The sequence below is a fragment of the Hemiscyllium ocellatum genome, chromosome 28 (genome assembly GCF_020745735.1).
Source record: "Hemiscyllium ocellatum isolate sHemOce1 chromosome 28, sHemOce1.pat.X.cur, whole genome shotgun sequence".
NCBI classification, from domain to species: Eukaryota; Metazoa; Chordata; class Chondrichthyes; order Orectolobiformes; family Hemiscylliidae; genus Hemiscyllium; species Hemiscyllium ocellatum.
In genome coordinates, this window is record NC_083428.1 from 18,285,692 (window position 1) to 18,306,526 (window position 20,835).

The following is a 20,835-nucleotide window of genomic DNA, read 5'->3' on the forward strand; positions in this document are numbered from 1 at the left end:
ATGTAGAGAAGGTTGTTGCTATTGATCAAAGATAATATTAGAGCATCAGAAAGGGAATTTTTTATTATTCATTCATCGGACTTGGACATCATTGGCTAGGTAAGCAGATGGAGGGGCAAATTTCAGAGCATACACAAACTGTGGAATGGGGTTGATTGAGAACTACAGTTAGCCTAATAAAGATTTGGAAAATAAAAGCATAAGGGGCAAAGAGCTGCAGGACTTCCTGCAATGTGCACTAGAGAAGATTCTTGATTGTTACATTTTTAACTCAGTGAGGAAGCTGGTCATGTTGGATTTGGTTCTGGAAGTTAACGGGACACAGCACCAGAGACCTGGGTTCAATTCCCATCTCAGGTGACTCTCTGTGTGGAGTTTGCACATTCTCCCCGTGTCTGCGTGGGTTTCCTCCAGGTGCTCCGGTTTCCTCCTACAATCCAAAAAATGTGCAGGTTAGGTGAATTGGCGATGCTAAATTGCCCGTAGTGTTAGTTGAAGGGGTAAATGTAGGGCAATAGGTCTGGATGGGTTGCGCTTCGGCGGGTCGGTGTGGACTTGTTGGGCTGAAGGGCCTGTTTCCAAACTGTAAGTAATCTAATCTAATGTTTCAGCTGGGGATCATTTGGGACTTAGTGATCACAGTATCAGGTTTATGGGTGATTTGGAAAATCACAAGGAACAATCAAGTGTGAAATTAATAAACTGGATAAGAGTTAATTTTAGTGAGTTGAAAGGAACCTGTCCCAGGTATATTGGCCTGAAAGACTGGTACTAAATGAGCAATGGAAAGCTTTCAAGTAGGGGATAGTTTTCATAAACCAGAAAGGAAGCCCATTGAGGCTTGAGCTTTTTGGATGATGCTGAAAATGTGTTGCTGGTTAAAGCGCAGCAGGTCAGGCAGCATCCAAGGAACAGGAAATTCGGCATTTCGGGCACAAGCCCATCGAATTTCCTGTTCCTTGGATGCTGCCTGACCTGCTGCGCTTTAACCAGCAACACATTTTCAGCTCTGATCTCCAGCATCTGCAGACCTCACTTTTTACTTTGTGGATGATGGCAATGAATAAAGAAAAAGTAATGAAAACGTTGGCTGTGCAGAAAGTAGAAAAGTCACCCAGCCCTAATGGGGCTTGTCCTGGGATGCTGATGGAAGAAATGGTAATAACAGCAGAGCTGCCCATCATAATCTTCCAATCCTCGGGCGAATGAAAAGACTGGAAATATGACAGGCCTGTTCAAAGTTTGGGCATCACACTTGGCAAGCCTTAGATAGGGGACAAGGATTTTCTGGAGTGACGTGAGGGATTACTTGGAATGGACAGAGATGCTAAGGAATCCCAGAGAAGGGAATGTTAAAGTGAGGCTTAGTAGCATTGGCCTAATTGGGAAAAGAACAAGAGATCACACGTGGAGATTGTTTTCATATAATATGTTGTGATGATTTATAATAGTGCACCTTCAATACAATTTAATAAAAGCTTTCAGAAGTGAATTGAGGAGTAATGATAAATAAAGTTTAGTCATTGGCAAGCTGGGATTACTTGGGTCCCAGCAGGAATTATGTAATTGTCTTCAGGAAGAGAAATTTTCAATGACCTGAATAAGGATCATTCTTATTGGGTTACTGGTAAATGCTTAAAGGAAAAATTATTTTGCAGGTCCATAGGGAGAGAGTAGACAAATTGGTTAATTCCTTTAAAGTGTCGGCATAAGCACAATGGGCCAAATGGCCTCGTTTACTACTGTATCATTCTCCGTATGATTGAACGTTAGATTTATTGACTTTGCGAGTTAGCTGCTGCTCAGGCAGCTCATTGAGATGAAGGCTGGTACAGCAGAATTGGTTTTGCTGCACAAGGGTTTTCAAGCACACTGCTGTTACTGGAGGTTTGCCAGCAGAACTGCTGCATACGCTTCTGATGAGCTATAACATTAAGAAAACTGGCAGAGACATTGCTTCTACATTTACCAAGAAATGGGCAGCGTTGGGAAGATTTAGTACGCTGCTCTTCACTGTCAACCTGCAGATTGTCATTGGGAGAGAAGTGAAAAGTAAAGAAAAAAAATCAATAGATAATGTTGTAAACTCTTTATAATTGCAAGGTTGACTTAGAATTGTAGAATCATGCCAGCACAGAAAACCATCAGGCATATACTGGCCTCCTAAGAAGCAGTTCACAGATTGTCACTCATTCATCCACGACTCACATCCCTGTAAATTCTTGTCCTGAAAATAGTTAGAATATTTAGAAAATATAGAAACAGTCTCATTGCACAGCCATTCAGCCCAACATGTCTGTGGTAACCAAGAAATGGACCACCCAGCCTAATTCCATTTCTAGCCCTTGGTCTGTGTCTCTCGAGGTTATAGGACCTCAGGTGCACGTCCAGACACCTTTTTATATGAGTTGACGACTACTGCCTCCACTATCTTTCTCAGGCAGTAATTTCAAGAACGAGTACAGCAGGTCAAGCAGCATCACACTCTCGACTCTGATCTCCAACAACTGCAGTCCTCACTTTTTCCTTGTAATTTCAAGAATCCCATCACTTTCTGGATAAAAATATCTTTCCTCATCTTCTGTCTAATCCTTCTACTAGTCCCTTTTGAGGTATGTCCACTCGTCACTGAACCATCCATTGGGGAAAAGAGGATAGGAGCAATGATGGCTCCATTTCCCCGTCCGTATTTTGGAAAATCAGATTGCAACGCTGTGCTCCTTTTCCTGACTTACACGCAGAAATTGAGGCATGAGGGCCCAGTACAGGAAGTACTTCACTGTTAGTCTGAGGAAGCTGAACAGCTTCCTTGGGACTGCTTAGAGTTGATAGACTGGTCCATATTCAAGAACTCAGCAGCCAACCTAAAGGAGTATGCCACAGTCCAATGCAGACTCCGTGCCAAAGAAGTTAATCCAAATGTTTTCCAATCGAAAACCATGAATGAACCGGGAAATCCATTCCCCTTTAAGTCCAGGACTAAGACATTCCAGCAGGGCAACTCTGACCTATGTAGGAAATCCAGGTATGACCTTCGCAAGGCCATCAGAGATGCCAGGAGGCAATAGCAAACTAAGCTTGAGACCCAAACTAACGACGCAGCCACCTGTCATTTCCGGCAAGGCTTACATGACGTGACAGGCTACAAAGTGAGGTTGAACAGAATCGCAGGTAACAGTACATCCTACCCAATCAGCTCAATGCATTCTATGCTCGCTTTGAACTGAAGGGCAGTGAAGCGATGTTAGCTGCCCCACCAGCCTCGGATGCATCTTTACCTTGGTCACCAACGCAGACATTACATTCTTAAGGATGAACCCATGGAAAGCGACTGGCCGGAATAGAGTACCTGGCCGTACACTCAAGTCCTGTGCAGACCAGCTGATGGGAGTATTGGTAAGCATCTTCAATATCTCCTTACTCTGATCTGAAGTCCCTACCTGCTTCAAGAAGACACCATCATGCCAGTGCCAAAGAAAACTCATGTAGTGTGCCTCAATAAGTTCCATCCAGTGGCTCTGACCTCCATAATTCCAAAGCCAGTGCTTTGTGAGGTTGGTCATGCCTAACATCAACTCCAGTCTATCAGATTGCCTTGATCCTTTGAATTTGACTACCGGCGTAACAGGTCCATGGCAGGCGCCGTATCCCTGGCCCTACACTTATCCCTGGAACGTTCTAGACAACAAGGATACCTATGTCAGGGTCCTACTTATTGTCTACAGCTCTGCCTTCAACACCATAATTCTAAATAGACTCATCTTAAACTCCAGGACCTAGGTCTCTGCTCTACTCTCTGTAATTGGATTCTCAGCTTCCTGACCAAAAGACTGTAGTCAGTAAGGAAAGGCAACACCACCTCCTCGATGGTAAAAACAAGGACTGCAGATGCTGGAAACCAGAGTCTAGATTAGAATGGTGGTGGAAAAGCACAGCAGGGCAGGCAGCATCCGAGGAGCAGGAAAATCGACGTTTCGGGCAAAAGCCCTTCATCAGGTCTTCTTCAGCTCTTCCTGATGAAGAGCTTTTGCCCAAAACGTCGATTTTCCTGCTCCTCGGATGCTGCCTGACCTGCTGTGCTTTTTCACCACCACCTCCTCTATGATAATCCTCAACACTGGTGCCTCACAAGGCTACGTACTCAGCCCCCTACTATACTCCTTAGACAGTCACGACTGTGTGGCCAAATTCTGCACCAATGCCATTTACTAGTTTGCTGATGACACCAACCCAATTTACTGTTGCATCTCAAACAATGATGAGACAGAATATAGGAAAGAAATTAGTGCTTAGCAGCTTGGTGTACAGGCAACAATCTCTCCATCAACGTCAGCAAAATGAAGGAGCTGGTCATTGACTATAGCGGAGTGGAGGGCATGCCCCTGTCGGTATCAATGGTGCTGAGGTCAAGAAGGTCAAGAGCATTAAGTTCCTGAGTGATGTAAATTAACAATTCCACACAAGATGAATATCAGGGTCAAAAGAGCATAGCAACACTTCTACTTCCTCAGGAGGCTAAGGAAATTTGGCATGTCCATAAGATCTCTTACAAGATTTTATAGATGCATCGTAAAAAGCATCCAATCTGGATGCAACACAGCGTGGTTTGGCAACTGCTCTTCCCAAGACTGCAGGAAACTACAGAGGGTTATGAACACAGCCCAGTCTATCACGCAAGCAAGCCTTCCATCCATTGACTCATCTATACTTACCATTGCCTCGGGAAAGCAGCCAATATAATCAAAGACCCCTCCTACCCTGATTATACTCTCTTCCACGCCATTCATCAGACAGAAGATATAAAAGTTTGTTTATACGTATGAAAAGAGTCAAGAATAGCTTCTCCCTTGCTGTTATCAGACTGTTACCTTGATGCTCTTGTATACTATGATCTGCCTTAAAGCATGTAAAACAACACTTTTCACTGTACCTCAGTACACGTGACAGTAATAAATTAAATCACCGATGAGATTTCCCAAGAGGCTAATGGATATAAGTTAATACATAATAGCTTTTGGGTTAATTACTCTATATTCTGGGCGTTCATAATAGAAAGTAGTACAGCCATGAAAACAATAATATTTAGAAAGGATTGTAAAAAACTTGTGTAAATAACAAATTTTGTGTTGCCCTTCAGCATAAAAGCATTATCAAGCAAACTTTAACACAGAGGCACAAAAGGTGGTAGTAGGGCAGACTAAAAACTTAGTGAAATATGTAGATTTTAATAGACATCTTAAAAGGATAAGATTAGATTAGATTAGATTAGATTACTTACAGTGTGGAAACAGGCCCTTCGGCCCAACAAGTCCACACCGACCCGCCGAAGCGCAACCCATCCATTCCCCTACTTTTACCCCTTTACCTAACACTACGGACAATTTAGCATGGCCAATCCACCTGACCTGCACATCTTTGGACTGTGGGAGGAAACCGGAGCACCCGGAGGAAACCCACGCAGACACTGGGAGAATGTGCAAACTCCACACAGAGAGTCACCTGAGTTGGGAATTGAACCCGGGTCTCTAGCACTGTGAGGCAGCAATGCTAGAGGTGGAGAGATTTAGGGTGGGAATTCCAGAGCTGTCAGCTTGAGCCATGAAGGACATGGCCACCAATGCTGGAACAATTGAAAGCAGGTTAATATTGTAGGAAGGTAGTGGCCACAGAGAATTGAAGAGCTGGACTAAGTTACGGAGATGGGGAAGGATGAGTATTTGGAGAAATTTCAAAACAAGCCTTAGATGTGGAAACTTCATTGTCAGTATGAGAGCTCATATATGTCAGCTAAACATAAGTGCGATAGGGAGATGCTCAAGTTTGTATGTACACTATAGAGCCTTTAATGAGCTAAAGTTTATGTCAGGCTTTTCAAAAATCACATTACATCGTCAGAGCTTTTCCTTAAACCATAAACAATATTAAACACAAACTGGATGAAACAGCTTGGTTAAATATGACAGGCAACATGTGTCACTCCTACCATTAGTCACCTGCTGGTGCAGTGGGCAATCAATGTAATTTTCAATGAAAAGTTTTGATAAAGCTTGGGCATATATGTAATTATGCTACACGAGTAACACATTTATCAGAATAGATGTTTGATTTGAAATTCTGGGATTAATGTTTCTGATTTTCTATAATTAAAGATCATGTTCATGTCTTCCTCTGAGATTGTAAGAAGGATTGTGAGGCATATTTTCTAGATCCTGAGGTGGACTGTCCCTACTCATCTATCTTTAGCTTTTATCAGACTCTCAAGATCCAATATAGGTTTATTTAAGAAAAGAATGATAGCACCTTTCATTACCTCAGGATAACCAAAGTATTTTATAGCTAAAGAAGTACTTTGAAAGTGTAATCAAAGTTTCATTGAACTCAATACATCTGCCAACTTATACAAAGGTCCTGCTTACAATAACTAATCTGTTCTCACAGTGTCAGTTGGCCAAATTATTAAGAAGAATTCGCTTGTTCTCAAGTTAGTATCATGTCTATCCAAAGGTAGGCAGGGGCTCTGTTAACACTGCATCCAAAAGACAGCATCTCTTACAGTTCAGCACCCATCAACACTGCATTGGAGTATTGGTCTAGATTTAGTGAGAAATCTGTTCTTGTGATTCTCCATGGCAGTTGCTGAGCCATGGAACCTTTCTTTTAGTTCATTCACGGAATGGGGACTTTGCTGGCTGGGCCAGCATTTGTTGCCCTTTCTCGCATATCTTTAAGAAGGCATAGAACATAGAACATAGAAAAATACAGCGCAGTACAGGCCCTCGATGTTGCGCTGACCCAAGCCCACCTAACCTACACTAGCCCACTTTCCTCCATATGCCTATCCAATGCCCGTTTAAATGCCCATAAAGAGGGAAAGTCCGCCACTGATACTGGCAGGGCATTCCATGAACTCACGACTCGCTGAGTAAAGAATCTACCCCTAACATCTGTCCTATACCTACCTCCCCTTAATTTAAAGCTATGACCCCTTATAATAGCTGACTCCATACGTGGAAAAAAAGGCAGTTGTGAACTGCCATCTTGAACCACTTCAATCCACTTGGTATAGGCACACTCACAGTGCTATTAGGAACAAGTTCCAAGATTTTGATTAAGCAACAATGAAGGAACAGTGATAGATTTCCAAGGCAATATGTGGCTTGGAGGAAGACTTGCAGGTGATGGTTGTCCCATGTAGCTGCTCTCTTTGCCTTTCTAGGTGACTATGGGTAATGCATTTGGAATGTCTTATCAAAGGAGTCTTGCAGTATTTGCTGCAAGTTGACCCATAGACAGATGATGCAAGTTGCTCAGAAGCCCAAACACGAAACCTCTCCATTTCTGCACCTTTGACAGAAACCCATTAACTCTCTGTCCCACAACAAATAAAGCATTTTTTAAAAAAAAATCAGGCCTTAAACTTCTTCGGCTTAATATCATTTCTGAAGTAACTGCACAGAGGCCAGTATCCTGTTACCAAATCACCCATTATTTACATGTGCCTAGTACATGGTCTCTGACCAGCCAGCACAAAGCCAGTCCCGAAGCACTACTAACAGTGGTGGTGCTTATTTTTCCCCAGCATCCACGTCATGCAGTGAAGAACAACAAGTGTGTATATCTTTATTTATATTCCATCACCCGGAAGAAAGGAAACCCCAGAGTGGTCAGTGACCAGCAGTGCCCTTCTCAACAAGGGTAATGCTGCTTAATCAAAAACGTGAAGTGAGGGGTGGGGGAAGGGGGTGCACAGGGATTAAATTAAAATAGAATTAAAGGGGAAATAAAATACTCCACTCCCTGCAGAGCCCACCTCTACCTGAACAGCTAAAGAGTGTTGGTGGACACCATGCAATCCTTCTGCAGGAACACCCGGGGCTCAAACGTAACCACAGAAGAGGGGAATCTTCTGTTTATATCTGTCAGCCAGGGTTCCCTGATTTGCCCAGGTTAACAATCCTAATCAAGGATCTCCTAGTCAAGGATCCACATAGGCCTGGTTCCAGTCACTACAATTCCTTACTCCTTTTGGCAGTGAGCACCTTCAAACAATCTTGACATAGTTAGGTTAAATTTTCCTTGTGTAGTTAAATTTGCCTTGTGCAGTTTTGAGGAGCACAAAGCTCTTTCCTGTTAATTAATTTGTCAAAATAAATTAAAATTCACCTAATAGATAACTTTTCTATGAGAGATGCTCACTACCATTCAGATCAGCATTAGTGATCTGCAGCATCTGTATATACATGGTATTTCAATTGAAAACATGCTGAACTATTCCAGATATTGAGCAAGTGCTTTCAAATAACAGTCATGAAACTTCAGTGTGAGTATCTTCACACATCTCAGTCTGATCAAGATATGCGCATAACCTTCCATCAAGTTCCAGTTAGCATTACTTTGGCATACACAGTGTGGATACCTATTGTTATAGATGATATTTAAGAAGAACCCATTATTATAGTAGGACAGTACAATATATCAAATTACAACAATGTTCACACTACCAATTTGGAGAATAGAAATTTGGGCATTTCATGCTTAGAGAATGTAACAAGCAGAGTGGATAAAGAGAGATCAGTAGATGTAATGTATTTGGATTTCCAAAAGATATCCAGTAAGGTGCCCCATAAAATGTTATTCCATATGATGAGCACTCCTGGTGTTAGGGGTAATGCAGATAGATGATTGGCTAAAAATCAGGAAAACAGAAACAGAATTAAGTAACTATGTTTCAGGTTTGATTTGGAGATGCTGGTGTTGAACTGAGGTGTACAAAGCTAAAAATTGCACAACACCAGGTTATAGTCCAACAGGTTTAATTGGAAGCACTAGCTTTCGGAGGGCTGCTCCTTCATCAGGTGGTTGTGCATTTTAGCTTGGCATGCATAACTTATGGAATGCCACAGGGATCATTTCATGAGGGTAGTCTCAGCCAGTTACAATCTGAATTAATGACTTGAATAAAGGGACTGAGTATGGTGTAGCCAAATGTTCTGACAGTATAAACATCAGGGGGTAAGATAAGTTGTGACTAGGACATAATTTGGCAGATGAAGTATAATGCGAAAAAAATATGAGGTTTCCCATGTTGGTGGGAAGAGTAAAAGACAGAATATTTTTAAAATAGAGACAGACTTCAGAATGCTGCAGTGGATCTGGGTGACTTTGTAGATGAAGCACAAAATATTAGCATCCAAGTACAGCAGGTAATTGGGAAGCAAAATGATGTTTATTGAAATTGGACTGGAGTTTGAAAGGGAAGTCTAGCAACACCTTTACAGGACATTGCAGAGTAAAATGTACAGATTTGATTACCTCATTCAAGGAAGGATATACTTGCATTGGAAGCAGTTCAGGAAAAGTTCTCTGGTTCTATGATGAAGTGATTATATTAATGTTAAAAGTTTAAGCAGGTTTGGTCTATATACATCAGAGTTTAGAAGGATGAGAGGTCATCTTATGTACGTTTCAGAGAGGCTTGATAGAGTAGGTATTGAGGGGATGTTTCCACTCAGGGAAATGTAGAAGGTCATGGTTTTCAAAACAAGGCATGTCGATAAAGTGTGGTGCTGGAAAAAACACAGCAGGTCAACAGCAACTGAAGAGCAGGAGAATCGACATTTCGGGCATTACCCAAAACAAGGAGTGTCCCTTTGAAACCTGAAACGAGGAAGAATTTCTTCTGTCGGAGAGCCAATACCTTTGGAATTCTCAACCACAGAGGGCAGTGGAGGCTGGGTTATTGAATATATGTAAGGCTGAGTTAGAGAGATTCTTTTTGATCTACAAAGGGGCCTAGAGTTAAGGGTGGGCAGTGAGGAAAGTAGAGTTAAGGCCATAATCAGATCAGCCATGTAATTCTTGAATGGCAGAAGAGGTTTGAGGGGCCAAATGGCCTATTCCTCCTCTCTGTTCTAATTCTAAACAATGTATAGTGAAAAGAAGCAAAGAATTTATGAACTTTTTACACGATGGGAATGGGTTGCGCAGGACGAACACACTGTCTCGTCACCTGTTTTACTGGATACAATTCTATCCGAACCATGGGATGAAATGTTTCGCTGAGTTTGGCTGCTCTGATTCCAGTTCTCTGAACAATGAAGAACTGTCTAAACCATGTTGCTGATTGACATAAATGAAGCAATTTCACTGTGAGCAGTCACAAGAATGGCTGCTGTGGGAACTGGATATGTCACATTCAGCGCAATAGGGAATTCTATCTGAAAGTATGTTGTCAGAACAGCATAGGAGGAATATTTTTCTGGATGCTATGTGTCTACTCTGACAGTGACGTTTGATATGTGGTAGGAAAACTTTGTTTCTCAACTCTGCTATCCTTCATCAGCATGTACTAACCCCCAATTTAAAAATAAAGACCTGAATAAATATCTGTCCACACTTTCTTTGTTTGTAATATTGTATGAGGCTAGTCATGTAATCACTGAGAAAGGAAATGACTCATAGGAAATTATGTTATGATTTATGGGTGGGGAGAATAGTGTTAATTATATTTTAATTTTGGGCAAGGTAAAGGGATCTATTATTAATAAACATGTCCCAATCCCAAGCTTTACAAACATTAAAAGAAGGAATTACCTCGTCAACTGACAGAAAATAGTTCAATTTTCATCTTGAATGTACGGGACAACAGTGCACCAGGGTATGCATGAATTACAAGTGCATATAAATTTTGAAAAAAAAAATACGTTATTCATCAAGAACAGATGATAAAGTAAAAGTGATGAAGTGAATTTTGTAATAAGGTGATATATTGTGCAAGGGTCTTAGCCTGCGAGAAATCTATTATATAGACGAGACAGCATAAAATATTATGAAGGTCTTTGGAAGCTTCATGATAACTATAAACCTGCACTACAATTCCATCACCATCCACTTTAAATAAATAGATGGGAGTGCATTTTTTCAAAAACCAAACATTTACAAGGACTGCAATTCCACTACACCATACAGGTGGAATCAATTTTCTTTTATATGGCTAAACCAATTCAGTTTCTGGTCAATGATAACCCTCAAGATGTTGATAGTGGTGATACCATTGAATGTTAGAGAATGTAGTTAGATTCACCAGTCAGCCTAAGTCCAGATATTGTCCAGGTCTTTCTGTATTTGGACATTGAGTGCTTCAGAATCTGAGGTGTTGCAGATGGTGCTGAACACTGTGCAATCACCATTAAGCACCCCACTTCTGACCTTATTATGGAGGGAAAGTCATTGATGAAGCAGCTGAAGATGGTTGAGCCCAGGACACTACCCTGATGAGCTCCAGTCATGTCCTGGAGCTGAGATGATAGACCTGCAATAACTACAACCATTTTTGTTTGTGCCAGGTATGATTCCAACCATCAGTGGGTTTTCCTCTGATGCCACAAGTGAGGACTCCTTGATGTCACATTCAGTCAAATGTGACCTGATGTCAAGAGTAGTCATTCTTGCCTCACCTCTGAAATTTTGTCCACATTTGAACCAAGTCAGCAGCTGATTGACCCTGACAGAACCCAAACTGAACATCAGTAACCCAGGGAATGATGCCTGTTTACCCAATGACCTCCTATATTGTGAAATGGTTTTTGGTCTACGTACTCATTGACGATATATCCAATATTCTGTAGCCAGGCAGTCACTTGAAGGGTCTGTGTACACTGATTGGTATGTGGATGCATTGCATTCTGGTTTCAGAAGTTGCTAACACACACCACCTTATATATCTACTACAATTGAACCTGTAAGTAAGTTATAATGAAAGCGAGTACTGAGATAGATAACTGGAAGACATCACGGATGGGCTGAAGGTGAGGATCTCTGGAGGTTGATGGAAGGGGTATTGGAAGAAGAAAGAGAAACACAAAATTTAGCAGAGTGTGGAAACAGAGGCCGGTGAATTCTGCACCTTCTCAGCCCACTGTCTTTATCAGCAGCAAAGGCATCAGAGATTGTCAGTGTGAGGGTCCTGAGCCACACCTTGTTTATGCAGAGTTGATTTCCACTGTGGAAGCCACTGTCGCACAAGATGGAAGGTTGCCAAAGAGTAATCTTAGTGACAAAAGTGAACAGTTGTGCAATTTGCGTTATGATAAATCAGTCTACAAGTCACTATAGTTGGTGATATGATTAAAATGGACTGTAGGGTTCCACCACTATTCTACTTTCTCCAGATGGAGACATAGTTCCAAGAGTGTCTCCCAACCACTTTATTGCATACATGGGACTATGTACTGATAACCATGAAAACAAAGTGCTGTCTGTGAAAGTACAATGGTAAAATGGAATATATATGACACAAATTGTTTTAATTTCAGTTTCTGTGTTGTTCCAGAAATCACAATCAAAGTTGATGATTCCGAGTGTTTGTCAACGGGCAGCTATCATGACCTGGAAGCAGAGCGATTTCTTTCCACTGGTTCCACTGGTCGCAGAGTTTCTTTTAATGAAGCATCGCTATTTGATCACGGGAAGAAAACACAGGAAAAAGGGCGGAGGTACCAACTGTACTATCTCCAATATTAGAAAGATTCTAATTGACATAAGTTTTGACTTCAGTCTGAGAAGAATTAGTACATTCCCCCAATCCATTAAAAAAAATCGAATCTATTAAATTCTGGAGCAAAATGGGCTTATGGTAGCAGAGCAAACTGACACATAGTGAGTCAAAAGCTGGTTTAATAGCAGAACCTCAGACATATATGCAATAAAGACACATTCGAAAGGCAAAATACTTATGATATAATGGTTAAGCATTAAAACAATGGGTGTCCTTGTTTGATGGTTAGAAATTCTTATTCCTTAAAGAACTGAAGAATAATTTTATCATCAATCTCTAGTCAGCCCACATTAAGTCTTGGGTTTGTTCTGTCATTCAGTTAGATCATGGCTAATGTGCATTTTAATTCCATTCTGACTAAGTTCCTTAAGCCTGATCTGATAATAATCTATCGCTCTCAGTTTGGAAATTTTCAATCGATCTTTACATTCCATGTTGACCTTTTTTCACAACACTGTCCTCTCACTACTTGTTAGATTTAATTTTTTTTAATTCTTGTATTTCTTTGGCATGCAGATGCATTGGCGTCGTTATCATGATTAATCTTGAATACAAACCCTTTCAGAAGTGCTGTATTTGGAATTGACCCCAGATGGTCCCACTTGTGCATGCAGATAAATTATAGGAGATACCATGGAAGAAGTGTTGCAAACCAAGTGTGAAGGGATTAATAAATCAGTTACCTGAGGTCAGGACTGATTGTAAGTTCAGGCACATTTGTTCAGCTGTGACTGGCTGAAAGACTGTAACGAGAAATTGCATCCGCTCAAATAGCTCTTAAAAAATGCAATAGAATAGCTTATAAAAAAGGCTAGGATATGTCTTGGTGATTTGGATAGTTAAATATTTACTTGGTGCAATAATTTTTGTATCGCTTTCTGTTTTCAGTGAATTAGTTTTACAGGACACATCAGTGGGAAAAAGTGTATGTTGACACACAGGCTGACTGACCCTGATAATTCATAAATGACGAGTGCACAGCTCTCACAACTGAGCAATGCAACAAAATATAAAACTAGGCTGGAAGGCTTAGTCAGATCGGTTAATGCTTGTTTGTAACAGAATATCTATTCATAGAACAATTCATTTTTGGAAATGAATACAGAGTAGCAGTTTTATTGAGGAAGTGAGCTGTCATCATAAAACAAAGCATTAGAAGTGACTAGTTCTGGCCAAGTCTAAAATGTAATTCCTGTAATCACTTCCATGTACCCATTTATCATCGTTTATTTTTGTGGTGAAATATTTTCACGGGTTAATGTTTTACATACATCAGAAGGAGACTCGGAAGGTTCGCTTTTATGGCCTCTCTCATGGCAAGCTTAGAGACAGGAAGAACATTTAACGAGGCCAAATACATACACTGTCTCCAATAAGTCAGGGCAAAAAAGCCCATGGTCGAAATCCCTACCCTGCCACCAACTGAGGCCCTTAATTGGACAATTAATGACCACTCAAGGGCCTCATGCCAGTGGGCATTAACCTAGTAGTGAGTGAGTCTGCCAACATGCACGGTGCCCAATGGGTAAAACTGCTTGTTTGCTGCTCAGAAGGTGCAGTGGTGGGGTGGGCAGTGGTTAGGGAAGGGTCTCTGGTCCAAAGTGTCTGTAAAGGAGGTGACATTGGGAAAGGGAGAGGCATGTTCCAGCCCATTGTGTCAGTTGCCCTCCCCCATGACCCTAACCTCCCCAACAAGCTCTTCCTGCCATTAACCACCCATGACCTGGCTCGCTTTTCAACCCTAGGGCCCTGGATTCCATGTTTTTCCATGGCCTCCCCTTTGGCTGAGCAGCCCTCTGCTTAGCTCGCAGCTCTCATAGAATCATGGAATGCCTACAGTGTGGAATCAGGTCATTTGACCCGTCGAGTCTGTCCAAAGACCGTCCCACCCTGACCCATCCTTCTACCCTGTTCCTGTGACCCTGCATTTCCCATGGCTAATCCACATAACCTGCACATCCCTGGACACTATGGGCAATTTAGCATGGCCAACCCACCTAACCTGCACATCTTTGGACTGTGAGAGGAATCCGGAGCACCCGAAGGAAACCCATGCAGATACAGGGAGAACGTACAGGTTAAGTCCACACAGACATACCTAGCCAGGGCTGATCTTGACATTCCCTACTCCAACTTAATTGGTGTGAGTAGCAAAGATGCAAAACACTGTACTGCCTGCTGTCCCATTTGATTATTAGACACCTCCTCCCAATCTGCCAGCTCACTCATGAGTTTAAGGGAAACTAAAATCCACTTTGTATTGCTGTTTTTAATTCTTGGCCTGCAGTCTATTCCTATACTTAGAACATGTGATAAGGAGCAGCCTCTGAATTTCTGCATCAAATGCAATTCAGGCAACCCACACCTGGGTAATTAGTGCAAGTTAAGTTAGCATCTTAGTAAAGATCCTTCATCAAAACTTAAGAACCTTCAACCAGAACACTGATTTTCACTTTCAGTCGTCGAATGCTTTTCCAGACTTTCCATCTTTGTTTCAAATTTTCCGCAGTTCACGTTTTTTATTCTAGCTGCCTATTCTGTTGCAACTTCTTTTCTCCCCCCTTCTTTCCACATTCTCTCCATTGTAATTGCAGCTGTCGCATAGAATATGATGGATGGATGGTACCTGACAGCAGCTTCAGGCAAACGCCTTTTGGTGCCTTCACTTCTCCTCCTTGGAAATAAACCTTCCATGCTCTTAATGGACCAGACAATAACTGCAATTTGCCCCATTAATTCTATGCAAAATTTGTGCTCCTTGATCTCTTTTCAGGTGTATAAAATGGAAATTGGGATTATTCTTGGAAATTGGTACTACTGTATATCTTCAAAGCCAATACTTACAACTGTTGCACACCCTGTGAATTAGTGTCACAAGTACTGGTTAAATGCAAAGCACACTATAAATTAAACTCTAATTTGTAGTCAGGATGTAACAAGGTTTACTTTTCATAGCAAGATACCTGGCTGCCTTATGCACAGTATAATAAATTACAATGCTACTTATTTTGCCTCAAAACTTGGGATCAATTCCAGGGAAGGAACATTTCTTTTATTAGGGATTTTAACTCTTTAGGCAGTGTATTAGAGCTATCGTTGTATAGTGGTAAATTCTTTCACATTCGCATTTTATCAGCTGGATATGGCTCTGAAATTTCATAGGGATTGTTCTGATTTCCCACCAATTAAGCAGACAGCCTAGAGAAATGCCAGATGTGTAATTTTCCAAAAACAGCTCCTCAGGTCTTCAAGTTTGGTTAGAGCATGAATAGCAGAGCCCTTAAGTCTACAACGTTCTGAGTCTTTAGAAATAACTTAAGTTACTAGCAATAAAAAAAATTCCACACCTTTCAGTATTCATGTCCTTCAAAAGGTAAAAACAGAAAATTTGCAAGGGGGTTGCTCTCCTGATGATTGCATCCTGATATAATTGGACTTGTCCGTAATACCGTAAATGGGGGAACATCCAGCCTCCACTCACATTCAAGACTTGTGTATGAATCACCGTCCATTGGCAAGAAAACATCTTGCATGGGAAACTGCAGCTCTCCAAATGTGACAAGGGGTTAGGAGAATGGTGCAGAAAAGCTGGATAATAAAAATGACATGGTGCTGATCTTCCATGGAGCAACAGTCATCATCAGATTGAACCTTCACTTGAACATTTGCACATCCCAAAACTCTTCCCAATTTTTGGTCAGGTCCTTTGAGTCCAGTTTCTTGGAAAATATGGAGTGCACTGTCTCACAGAAAGCACCATCTTAGAACTCTGATGTTGTAGAGGAGATTGGGCACAGCCCCTTTGTGTATGGCATTAACTGCTGTTAGGCAGGTTCAAATGCCCAGTGTAAATGTCAGTAAGTAGGTAAGTGAACAAGTAAGTGATTTGAGTTGGGGGATAGGATGTGACAAGTGGCTAGGGTGGCACATGAGTGGGGTGGTGGGAAGGCCAGGGTACTAGGTTGCTAAAATGGCTAGGTTCCTTGTTGAAGAGGGTGGCATTTGGGTTAGTAGCAGGTGAAGTGAATAGTTGGTGGTGAGGATGACAGACAGATTGAGTGGCAGATGGGAAGAGTGCAGGGTGAATGGATAGGTGGCTGAGTGGGTAGTTGGGTTTGGAAGTTAGTCAAGTTGTGGGGGCTAGTCAAGTCAGCTTGAGGGAATGTTAGATCCCCAGACTGGTCTGGTAGTGGAGAGGCTTGTCAGTTCACACTGGCAGAAAGTCTGTTGGGGATAGGGTTCATCAGGGAGCATGGGACTAGTCAGGTAGACTTGTAGAGTCAAAGAGGAGAAAGTGAGAACTGCAGATGCTGGAGATTAGAGTCAAAAAGTGTGGCACTGGAAAAGCACAACAGGTCAGGCAGCATCTAAGGAGCAGGAGAGTTGATGTTTTCGGCATAAGTCCTTCATCAGGAATGTGTGGGGAGGGGGGAAAAAGGGGATAAATAGGGAGGTGGGCAGGGGTGTGGAAGGTAGCTGGGAATAGGAAGATGAAGATGGAGAATGATACTGATAGAGGGGCAGGTGGAGTGAAAAGGTGGGAAGGAAAATGGACAGGTAGGATAGTTCAAGAGAGCAGTGCTGAGTTGGAGATTTTGATCTGGGATGAGTTGTAGGGGAGGGGAGCTAAGGAAACTGATGAAGCCGACATTGATGCCGTGTGGTTGAAGGGTCCCAAGGTGGAAGATGAGGTGTTCTTCCTCCAGTCGTTGTGTGGCTTGGATTTGGCGGTGGAGGAGGCCTTGGACTTGCATGTCTTTGTGGAGTGGGAGGGTGAGTTGAAGTGGTTGGCCATAGGGTGATGGGGTTGTTGGGTGCGTGTGTTCCAGGGATGTTCCCTGTAGCATTCCGCAAGTTGCTGTCCTGTCTCCCCAACATAAAGGAGACCACATTGAGAGCAACAGACACAGTAAATGAGGTGTTTGGATGTGCAGGAAAATCTCTGCTGGAGGGTGGGTTGGTTGGGGGGTGGGGATGGTGGGGGGGAGAGAAGAGGGAATGGTCTGTGCAGAATGCAGATAGGGGTGGTGGTGGGGTCTGATTATAGGTGCTGGAAATGGAAGATAATGTACTGTATCTGGAGATTAGTGGTGAGAATGGTGAGAGCCAGGGGTGTCCTCACGTGGAACTGGTCCTCTCCCTCAACAGCTTCTCCTTTGAATCCGCTCACTTCCTTCAGACCAAAGGGATAGACATGGGCACCAGCATGGGCCCCACCTATGCCTGCTTCTTTGTAGGATACTTGGAACAGTCCATCTTCCACACAGTTACACCGGCACCATCCCCCACCTCTTCCTCCGTTACATTGATGACTATATCGACACCACTTTGTGCTCCCATGAGGATGTAGACAGTACATACACTTCACAAACATCTTCCATACTGACCACAAGTTCACCTGGACCGTCTCAGATACCTCCCACCCTTTCCTAGACCCCTCCATCTCCAGCGACTAACTCAATACAGACATCTACTTCAAACCCACCGACTCCCACAGCTACCTGGATGACACCTCCTCCCACACCACCACCTCCACTATCCTTTACTCCCAATTCCTCTGCCTCCACTGTATCTGCTCCCAGGAAGAGCAATTCCACTCCTGAACATCCAAGCTGGCCTCCTATTTCCAGGACCACAGTTTCCCCTCCCACATGATCAACAAAAGCCCTCCAGCATACCTCCTCCACTTCCAACACCTCAGCTCTTCAAACCCACCCCCACCCACCGGCCCTTCAACCGCAGCAAGGATAGAAACTCCCTGGTCCTAATCTTCCACCCCACTAATCTCTGGATACAGCACATTATCCTCCGCCATTTTCACTACCTACAGTTAAACCCCACCACCAGAGATATATTTCCCTCCCCACCCCTATAAGCATTCTGCAGAGACCATTCCCTCTGCGACTCCCTAGTTAAGTCCACGCCCCCCACCAACCCACCCTCCACTTCCGACATCTTCCCTTGCTTCTGCAAAAGGTGTAAATTCTGCACCCACATCACCTCCATCCAAGGTCCCAAAGGACCTTTTCACAACTGGCATAAATTTTCCTGCACATCCAAACACCTCATCTAATGAGTCCATTGCTCTTCATGTGGTCTCTTCTACATTGAGGAGACAGGACACCAACTCATGGAATGTTTCAGGGAACATCTCTGGGATACATACACCCAACAACCCCACCACCCTGTGGCTGACCATTTCAACTCCCCCTCCAACTGCCCCAAGTACATGCAGGTCCTGGTCCTCCTCCATCGCCAAAGCCAAGCCAGCTGACAACTGGAGGAAAAACGCCTCATCTTCTGCCTTCAACCACACAGCATCAATGTTGACTTCACCAGTTTCCTTAGCTCCCCTCCCCCCACCTCATCCCAGATCAAAATCTCCAACTCGGCACCACCCTCTTGAACTGTCCTACCTGTGCATCTTCCTTCCCAACTTTCTGCTCCACACTCTCCTCTGACCTATCACCATCAACCCCCAACTGCATCCACCTATCACCTTCTCAGCTACCTCCCCCCCCCCCCCCCAACCTCCATCCTCCTATTTATCTCTCAGTGAAAAGATATCAAAGGGACCTAAGAGGCAACTTTTTCAAGCACAGGGTGTTGCATGTGTGATATGAGTTGCCAGAGGAAGTAATGGAGGCCGGTACAATTGCAACATTTAAAAGGCATCTTGACAGTTATATGAGTAGGAAGGGTTTATAGGGATATGGGCCAAATGCTGGCAAATGGGACGAGATTAATTTAGGATATCTCGTCAGCATGGATGAGTTGGACCTCTCTGTGACTCTGTCACTTTATATAGCATTCTATCATGTTGCTCAGAAGCAGTTTCAAATATTTTTGACGTGACTATATAGACAAACATGCCAGCTCTGATATACACAGTAAGGTCCCACTCTCAAAATAACAGTGCTTATCACTGATAAAATTTAAAAATTGATTGCTCTTTAACGTACTTGTTAAGGAAGGACTGTTGTCCAAGATGTTCCCTGAAGATTATGTGGAGATCTCGCCAGCTAAATAAGCAGGAAAATGAGACTGCAATTCAACATTCAATCTGAAGGGCAACATCTCCAGCTATGGGGTTTAAGTGATAATAAACAACACTTTCACTTAAAAGTGCTTTTAACAGTTCAGAATGTTCCAAGACACTCCACTAGAGTATAATCAAATGTAATTTAACATTGTGCCACATAAAGAGATATCAGGGGACTCAGCTAAAAGCTAAGCGACAGATATAGGTTTTGAGGAGTAGAGAGCATTCAGGAGAAATTCCAGAATGTGGGGATTAGACAGTTCACTGTGCAGCTGCCACTTGTGAGATAATGGAAGTCAAAATTGAGCAAGAGGCCAGGATTGGAGGAGCAGAGATCTCAGAAGGTGTAAGTCTGGAAGAAGTTACAGAGACAAGACACACAGAAGCCATGGAGGATATGGACAAAAAGGTGAGAATTTTAAATTTGAGGCATAGCTGGGCAAAAAGCCAGTGCTGGTCAGTGACCACAAGAATGATGTGAGAGTAATGTTGGGTGCAAGTAAGGATACCACAAGCAGAGTTTCTGGAGGAGCTGAGGTTTATGGGCTGTAAAAAGTGAGAGATTAGCAAAGAGAGTGTCAGAATAATTCAAATAATGATTTAAAAACACCTGATTCAGGATTTTTCTGACCCAGAGGCAAAAAAAGCTAGCTGCTGAACCATGCTACATGAGGGGACCTCAATAAAAAAAAGATAAAACAGTACATGATCAATTTACTCAAATATCACAGCTAGCAAGGAGAAAACAAGGAGCCACAAATCAGTAAATCCAGCATTGTCAGCAATTGTGGCTTTATTACAGGTACCATGAATATCAAGAGTAAAAATTCTTTTGAGTTCAGGTTAGTCATTAATAGGTAAATGTCATTTAGAAAACGAAGCATAGAATTGATAATTATGAAGTAAAATTTATTTTTAGATTTGATAATTAATTTGATTCTTTCACAATGTGAAATAATATATTTGAAAGGAATCACAAATCAGAAATGGCAACCTTTTTTTCACTTTTAATAGTGATTCACCAATTATCCTGTGGGAGACAAGACTGATCATGTTGCGCTGTTTGCTACTTATATCAAGGCTGTTAAACCTGGGGCAGGAGTTTGGCTCTGGAAGCAGGCAGGCACAACATTTCCTGATGTATAGGCTCCCTGACAGTGTCCAACTCCTGAAGATTTCCTGGGCGCAGGTTTAAGTGGGGAATGGATCACAAGCAGCGGCTAACTTGTTAACGCAG

At 42.5% G+C, this 20,835-nt stretch overlaps 1 protein-coding gene across 2 annotated transcripts in view; it reads left to right on the top strand.

Moving 5' to 3' along the window:
* The window catches only part of cbarpb (CACN subunit beta associated regulatory protein b), a 182,558-nt gene that overhangs the window by 104,884 nt on the left and 56,839 nt on the right, over positions 1–20,835 (top strand). For both annotated transcript variants that reach the window (XM_060846261.1, XM_060846263.1), the window contains exon 5: positions 12,332–12,494. In XM_060846261.1, the coding sequence (XP_060702244.1) occupies positions 12,332–12,494 (163 nt within the window). The remainder of the gene's footprint in view (positions 1–12,331; positions 12,495–20,835) is intronic.